At 49.9% G+C, this 8,035-nt stretch overlaps 4 protein-coding genes across 4 annotated transcripts; 2 read left to right on the top strand and 2 right to left on the bottom strand.

Annotated features, from left to right (window-relative positions):
* Positions 1 to 2,347: 2,347 nt before the first annotated feature.
* Positions 2,348 to 3,720, bottom strand: PPTG_04484 (14-3-3-like protein). Its single transcript, XM_008896727.1, has one exon. It carries the CDS (start codon positions 3,528 to 3,530, stop codon positions 2,781 to 2,783), a length of 750 nt encoding a protein of 249 aa, XP_008894975.1. The 5' UTR covers positions 3,531 to 3,720; the 3' UTR covers positions 2,348 to 2,780.
* A 1,040-nt stretch (positions 3,721 to 4,760) lies between these two features.
* On the top strand, positions 4,761 to 5,726 carry PPTG_04485 (hypothetical protein). Its single transcript, XM_008896728.1, has one exon. The coding sequence runs from the start codon at positions 4,890 to 4,892 to the stop codon at positions 5,601 to 5,603; it is 714 nt and encodes a 237-aa protein (XP_008894976.1). The 5' UTR covers positions 4,761 to 4,889; the 3' UTR covers positions 5,604 to 5,726.
* On the bottom strand, positions 5,656 to 7,246 carry PPTG_04486 (hypothetical protein). Its single transcript, XM_008896729.1, has one exon. It carries the CDS (start codon positions 6,977 to 6,979, stop codon positions 5,732 to 5,734), a length of 1,248 nt encoding a protein of 415 aa, XP_008894977.1. The 5' UTR covers positions 6,980 to 7,246; the 3' UTR covers positions 5,656 to 5,731.
* Positions 7,134 to 7,636, top strand: PPTG_21408 (hypothetical protein; the record flags this gene model as incomplete). The annotated part of the gene is made up of 2 exons (XM_008897418.1): positions 7,134 to 7,172; positions 7,481 to 7,636. 2 exons carry the CDS (start codon positions 7,134 to 7,136, stop codon positions 7,634 to 7,636), a joined length of 195 nt encoding a protein of 64 aa, XP_008895666.1.
* Positions 7,637 to 8,035: the final 399 nt, after the last annotated feature.

Below are 8,035 nucleotides of genomic sequence, written 5' to 3' on the forward strand. Positions count from 1 at the left end.
TCAAGTGCGATAATTGCACACATTCCTCCCGGAGAACCTCCAATTTTGTGGACGTGACCATTCTCACGACAAAACGCATAAAATGACAGCTTTCCAGAAGATTTAAACATGTCCATGACCTTTCAGGCCGCTTCAAAACTGTCTTTGCGTAGGCGTACTCGGGTGCCACGAATCAGGCCATCGATGACCATTGGGTTCATCTCTCCACTGTACTTTATACCAATAAGTACCATTTACAGTCTTCCTGTCGATGATTGCATAGACATAACCTTCATCGGATTCATCGGTGTAGACTTCATCATACGCACTGTTGTTATCAAGCCCAGTAACAATCTCACGCGAATAGGAAATAGGAGGTGGTGAACTAGTCTTCACCGCTCCAGACTGAACTTCAGAGAATTCGTCACTATCACCACCACACCGTAGCTGGATATCGTGAAATTCGGAGTGTACTGATTTGAAACCCGCTCTTCTCAAATCTGCCATATCCAGGTTTTCCTGAATTTGAGTGACTCGTTGCAGTAGTGATAGTACGATACGTATTCTTCGCACTTGAGTGTTTTTGCGTCACGCTAACCCCACGCACCATCATCTTCAGCCTCTGTGTCCGTGTCCATCCTATCGTTCCTCTGCGACTCGCATTGGTCAAGTTAAGGAGGGCACGGACACAGAGGCGAGAAGAAAACGGCCGCCGGTGGCGGTTTAAAGGCAAGTCGGCAGTTGATCGACTGGAAAAACGAGTCGGACGCCTATCCAACATTGAGCTGCTGCGTGCGTTTACTTGGCTTAGACACATTTCTGGTTTAACGCTTGAGTACTTGCAGTTGCGCCACTTTATTAATGAATATTTTGGGGCGAAGAAAAAACTACGGTATGAAGTAAACCGACCTGAGAACAAATCCATCAGCCTTAGACTTATACTTTACTGCTGTTACAAAATAGCAACGTACTTCGAAGAAATGAGCATTCTCTCTAGGAAGGTCACCAGGATAAAGAAGGAACAACTCATTAAATAACTTTCCGTCCACTAGGGCGCTACCAGTGGACTGATAGCCGTTTCAGCGCTTCAGTCCAATGGTATTCGTTAATCTTTACCCTCCGTGCAGAATTCAAAGAAGGAATACTGCAGATTAGCATAATTGTTCAGGTTGTCAGCAGAAGTTGGACCAACAGGCTAGTGCCAACGCTTTCTCTGATGGCAGCAGTGTGCTGGTCGACTGATAGGCGCTTTAGCACTATGAGTACAATTTATACTGTATGCTGTACAGTTGTACCCGTCCATCAGTGCCCACCCATCCTGCAGATTCTGCAAGTGCAGAATGAACTCTGCCGCTCAGCATAATTATTCACCAAAGAAACCACTTTCAAAGGAAATAATTGACAAAAAACGAGTTTGAAAATTACATGTTAACCTATACCTTATGTACTTTGTCCGAGTGTCTGTAGTTTCCCAACTTCTGTATGTAGGTTTAACCTTTTCTCGGCTCAAACTATGGACTACCCATGATTACCAGGGCATTTGCATCGCTATACACGTCAAAACAGATATCCGACTGGTAACTACTTCGTCCATTTAAAACAATACCGTATAACACTTCTTGCATTCGACAACTTCTTAAACTCGACATCCAAAAGTCAGCCTATCACACTAGAAAATCGATCGACAAGCCATTGTGATTGGGGTTCTTGTAACTGATACTCTTTAACACATATCAGGTACCGGGAGGAAGAAGTATTATACGATGAACAGGGCATCTGTTTAAACACAAAATCAAGTCATTAGTAAATATCGTTGCTCTTCGACTAAGTGCGTCTATATAAATGCGCCATCGTTGGTGCCCGCTTCAGAGGAAGAGTAGGCTGCATTAAGCGCTCCATGTAGACCGTTCGACAGAGGTTCGATTTTTTTTTTTTTACATCTCTATACGAGTTTTTAACGGACCCCCGTGCAAAGCAAACATAAATTCAAAATACTTTTCGCAAACGTAAACGCTGTATCACAATATCTGAAGGGGTCAACGAAATTCGAACAGAAAATATCTCTGTCATCTTGAGAGTCAATCAGCGGCGTGTCTTATATGCACAGTGTTGCAGCGTGTTGCCTTTTGCCGATTCTTATTGATCAAATATGTAACGGAACGAAGCTATATCACGCAGTTAAATTCGAATTACGTGTGTTGCTCCACTGCAACCCATCTTACTGTTACCATCACGATTCATGGACACCATTACTACCTCTACTACTACTATTACTACTACTACCACTGATACAGTTACAGAAATACTAATGCTGATACTACTATTAATACTAATATCGCTACTACTACTTCTAATTTACTGTGGTCCACCCTATCTATATAGGCACTGAGACACGCATAAAAGATCTCGATCTTGCGTCGGTTTCCCTTTCGACGTGTCGACAACACCAAACATCTTCAGCTCACTATGCAGTGCACGAAGCCACCTCCATTTTCACCTTATCCTCGCATGTATGGAACTTTGGTAGGATAACATGCTTTCAGTAACACTCGACAACAGGGAAGACAGTTCGCTGAGATTTTCGTAGTTTCTATCTACCAATATTAAGTACTGGACAGCTAGGTCCGTGGCGCGATGGAACGGCTGGCAAACACGGCGTTGGTCGAGGCGCGAGGGGAGGAGGCCAACAAAACTCTGCGGCCTCTCGTTCCCCTGCATCCTCCGCCGCGTCTACATCTCCTTCGACCTTCCTCTTTCACCAAGTGGACACCAGCCTAGCTAGCTCGCCTAAGGCGGGGAACTTACTCCACGTCCTGCACGTTCATGTCGCCCTGGTTGGCATCGGCGTTGTCGGGCTCCTGGTCCGACGTCCAGAGCGTCAGGTTGTCACGCAGCAGCTGCATGATCAGCGTGCTGTCCTTGTAGCTCTCCTCAGACAGAGTGTCCAGCTCAGCGATAGCGTCGTCGAAAGCCTGCTTGGCCAGGTTGCAAGCGCGGTCGGGCGAGTTCAGGATCTCGTAGTAAAAGACCGAGAAGTTAAGAGCCAGACCCAGACGAATGGGGTGCGTGGGGGGCAGCTCGGCCATGGCGATGGTTGAGGCCTGCTTGTAGCTCTCCAGAGCCTTGTCCGACGACTCCTTGCGCTCATCGTCCACCTGGAACTCGGCCAGGTAACGGTGGTAGTCGCCCTTCATCTTGTAGTAGAAGACCTTGCCCTCCTCGCTGGACGAGTTGGGGATCAGGTTGTTCTCGATGATCGTCAGGATGTCGTTACAGATGTCCACGAGCTCGCCCTCGATCTTCTGACGGTACGCCTTGATGTGCTCGCTGCGCTCCGAGTCGCCCTTGTTCTCGATGGACGAGATCACACGCCACGAGGCACGACGAGAGCCGATCACGTTCTTGTAGGCGACGGACAGGAGGTTACGCTCCTCGACAGTGAGCTCCACGTTGTGGTTGTTGGCCACGGCCTTCATGTGGTCGACCATCTCGTCGTAACGCTCGGCCTGCTCGGCCAGCTTGGCGAGGAACACAAGGGAGTCGCGGTCCATGGTAGGAATAAAGAGAGAGAAAAAGCTGACGCTTGAGCTTGAGCTTGGAAATCGGATTCTGGCGTAGCAAAAGGGGGGTGCGAGCCGGCCGTGTAAGGAGGAATCGAAGGGGTGAATGGACAAGGAAGAATAGTCAAAATAAGTCTACCACAGAGTGATGTTCATCACGACATCGCACGCGAAATTTGGCAGAAATCGCCGCAGCTGCAACGCCCGTCGCACTTAGTTGGGAACAGCAGATTTTCGGCCAATTGGCGCGCGTCGTGGAGTTGCGGTCTGCAACCCCACGGCACGTCGAGCGACACCAGGCACGCAACAAAGGCAGCACCAGGACCGTCCCCAGCCAGCAGAGAACAGGAATAACGGCTACGATAAGGCTGCGGGCTCGGTGAGCTCGATACCGTCCTGTTCACTCAGAATATCGGCGTAACGACCCCAGCTTTAGATCCGATATACCAGATATTCCATTGGTCAAAAAGAACATTTAATCGACCAATAGCAACGTACCACGAGCGCTTAAACGGCACCACACCGAGAGCTCGTCACTGTATTCGCTCAACTTCACGACGGTCGGTCGAGGTGCACGTCGTTCACGCCATTTAGAGCTCTATTGCGCACATCCTGCTATAGTGTCGGTATGCCATACGCGGCAGAATTCCAGGCCTCTCAGCTGCGAGCGTTCTGCGTGAAGGATGAGACGATTCGCAGCTGGCAGGTGTGTTTACCAGTGACGTCCGAGGTTGAATGAAAAGCTCTCTAAGCTTAGTTGCAAGCGCGGCTGAGCTGCAGTGGATATGGCTCGTCGGCAGAGCAGCTCTGTAAGCCATTGGCTCGGAAGAAGTACCAGCAGAACTCCATTTGGAATGAGATTTACAGGCAACTTCACTTCAACAAGATGGGCAAACGATCTCCTCGCAACTGCCAGCATTTTGGCCATTTGAGTTGCGTCGTCTCAAATTATTATAGTTGCTGTTGCCAGTCGAATTCTGGCTCTGCGTTGCTGCACTACACCCCATGCAGTCGAACGACTGAGCTCTTAGTGACCACCATACTGTCTTGAGCGGCACTGGTGCCAGCCGCTCCGCATTTCAGCAGTCTGGCCCACGAACACTCGCGAGTAGACAGTACCATACCGTGGTGCTTGGCCTCATCAAATTCTGAAACTTATTATATACAGAAGTTGTTAACAAATGGAAATAAAACCCAGATCATAATCATTGATTGATAAAGTTAGCACAGTGCATTCAACTATGCAGGTTGTTGTTCGCGGTGCTGTGCCCTTCCATCGCTAAACGTCAGTGCCAGCAAGGACAGCAGCACTCTCCTACATACAACAGGTGAGGAGCTACAGCAGCAGCAATGGGGGCGGCGTTATCCATGCAGAAGTTCCTGGCCACGCCGTTGGCGGCGCAGTGGAAGTTCCCATTCGTGGTGAACCCGCGCTTCTGCCGACGCCGCGTCACGACACTCGAACTGACGGACAATTTCTGGACGCACACCACGGACATCAACGGCTACGCAGTGCGTGAGGCCGAGTCGGGTCGCGTCCTGTTCCGCGTCATGCCCACAATTGAGGGTGAACTGTCAGATGGGCGCACCAAGTGGTTAGTGGACGAGTACGGCATCCCCGTGGCCCATTTGACGCACAGAGAACACCCCACAATAGCGGCCTACGACGTGTGTCTGGGCAAGCGGCGGGCGCCTCAACCGAAGGTGCTAACAACGTTTAAGATCAAGTTTGTACCTGGAAGAGGAGAGCCGCTGCTTGCTGAAGTGGATGACCCACACACAGGAGGCAAAAGTCGGATTGGATGCCACGGAATGTGGCGACAACGAGCCGCAGTGCTGTATCTGGAGCGGGGACGCGGAGGTCGTCGGGAACCTATCGCCAAAGTCTATCGCCCTGCTAGCAACAGGATGACAAGCTTTGGAGGCAATTCTTATCACGTGGAGACGGCAATTGGAGTGGATATGGCGCTGGTACTTCTGGTCTGTGCAGCTATGGACGACGCCAGTTTGCATTTCCACAAGGCACACAGAAATCCACTACTCGGCACATCAGGAATTCAGTGAGTACAACCCCTACCAAGCTGCAGCAAGGAACGCAGTATTCAAGGCGCGTAAATAATATAAAATTTGTTGTGAGTTTATTATTTTTTAGATGTTCGACCCCTTTCCAATGAGGGTCAAATGCCAAGTTTTTAGTCGCCCAATATGGTCATTGCCAAGTCGTCGTCGTCGAGGCATTGGCTGCTCCATTTCAAGTGCGAAAAGGGCAGCGCGGAGCTGTCAAAAGTGTCCAAGTCGAAGTCCTCACCTTGTTCCATGGCTTCAAACGCTGCTATCGTCAGAGGGCTCGTCTCTTCAGCACGTTGGAGACAGCGACCACAGAAGGCAAGCTTGGCGCGGGTAACTTTGCGACGAAATGGCAGAGCGAAGCGCATTTGGCGGTAAGTCGTGCAGCTTGTACAAACACGTTCGTCACAGGCGCTACACTGGCGCTCAGCACGATGCGGCCAACGTCCAAAGGAGCGGAAACACTCAGCGCAACAGCCACCAGCTCTTGGATTGGCGAGTGTCGGCTGACTGGAACTCAGGAGCCACGCGAGTTTCTTGCGTTCAGCACAGCGTACAAGACGATGCAGACTGTGCATCTTGGCTAAAGCGCCGCCAAGCAACACACCGTCACGAGAAGTCGAACCTAACATGAACACCTCCATCACGTCGGGGGATGGCTGTCGATATACGTAGCAGTACGAGATAACAGCTTGCCGTCTGCCGTTCTTACTAAAGCCACCGAACCCCGGCACCTCCACCGATTGCAGCAATTCATATCCGACTCGTTCTCCATTACCGAGCTCTGTGATACCTGTGGACTCAATGTACAAAGTCTCAATCGCACGCGAGCTGAAGAACTGCCCTGTTGCCACTTTAGCTGCTGTAGTTCCGCTGCGTAGCCCACGCCATTTCAAAGTACACGAACGTAGTGGGTTGTCGTAGCTGGGTGATTCCAGCGGCGCTAACAGTTTCTCGTCCACGACACCGTCAGCTATGTACGACGCGCGTAGTCTAGTGGCATCTTCGGTTGAGCTTTGTAGTCCAAGCATGACGGATTCCAAGTCACCAGGGAACCTACCGATCATTAACGTAGCAGGTAGCAATCTGGTAGTGTCGTCTTCATAGTCGTTATCTGCCAACCGCGAGCCAAGTTTGCGTTTGCTACCGAGTCTCCAGCGAGCTCGACGCTCCTTGTACATTGCGAGGTCGCGGACATGTGCTACTCGTTTCCATCGGGTGGCGTCGATTGCCGACGGATGGCGTGAACAGCCGACGTAGTGCCTTGACATGTGCACGGCTTCTTGAACGAACGAGTCGCTCATACTCAGAAGGGCTGAGGTCTCTTCAGACGATAGAGCTTCCGGTTGGTCGTGTATCCCTTCGTGCTTCATAGTACTCAGATTGTCGTGGTGCTGCGTCCAACAGTGTAAATGAACGAATGGGGTAGAATGCACGACTAATATGCTCGGTCTCGACGCTGGAAACTGAGCGGAGAATGGGTTGTGGCCATATTACTGCTTCGTTCCAGTGCGTGGCGGGTGGCAGATGGCATCTTCGGATTCCTCTTTCCACCCACTCGACGAGGTTGGTACCTTCAATGGCAACAAGTTTTGTCGGTGGTGGTATGCGAAATGGCTTGGACAGCCTCAAGGGGTTCAGATGGTCCCAGTTGGAAATCGGCATGTCAACCCAGCGATACGGACATCCTAAACGATACAGTCCCCATGAGTACGGATAAAATCCTTCGAAAGGCAAGGTGGACATCTCAGTCCACCGTTTATGGCGTTTTTCGCTAGCCCACCTCACGCCTGCCACGGAAAATGCCCTAAGAGACCTCAAGCCCGTGCTACTGTCGTAGCTGACCCCATCAGCGCGAGTGGTTAACCTTGCAGGTCAAGACCATGCGGTGCCACCTGAACCATTCAAAGGTCCAGGCAAATGATAAAATCCACGCGTACTTGATCCCATGTAACAACAACTCCGTGGAACACATTGCAAGCCGCCAATACAACCAGCAGGACAGTGACATCGAACATGTGTGGAGTTAAATCTGAGTGCTTGACGGCCAATTAAACACAAGAACGATCAGTTTCGAAAAGAGCTTTGAAGCTGCGGCGAAGTTCGAATGATCGAAAGCAAATGATCTGAAGCGAAACGAGAACCCATCAGCGCCAGCCAAACCTGATCTCTTCAGGTCTACAAAAACCAAAAAAGTGAAAAACTCTGTGCGACGAGTCTCAGAAAAACATGCCTCCTTCAAAAAATATTTTTGGCAAAAAAATGTTTTTAGACCACTGGAAACAAATATTCTTATTTAGTTTGCTTTACTTCCTTTCTATAAAATGCAGTACCCAAAACTTCAAAATATACCCCACGCAATTGGAAATCCCAATTGCGTGGGGTATATTTTGAAGTTTTGGGTACTGCATTTTATTAATTTTTTATTT

This window comes from Phytophthora parasitica, assembly GCF_000247585.1.
Source record: "Phytophthora parasitica INRA-310 unplaced genomic scaffold supercont2.5, whole genome shotgun sequence".
In the NCBI taxonomy this organism is placed as follows: domain Eukaryota; phylum Oomycota; class Peronosporomycetes; order Peronosporales; family Peronosporaceae; genus Phytophthora; species Phytophthora nicotianae.

Bases quoted from the DNA above. Each gene is read 5' to 3' on its own strand.
- PPTG_04486 (XM_008896729.1), bottom strand. From the start codon at position 6,979: ATGAAGCACGAAGGGATACACGACCAACCGGAAGCTCTATCGTCTGAA.
- PPTG_04485 (XM_008896728.1), top strand. From the start codon at position 4,890: ATGGGGGCGGCGTTATCCATGCAGAAGTTCCTGGCCACGCCGTTGGCG.
- PPTG_04484 (XM_008896727.1), bottom strand. From the start codon at position 3,530: ATGGACCGCGACTCCCTTGTGTTCCTCGCCAAGCTGGCCGAGCAGGCC.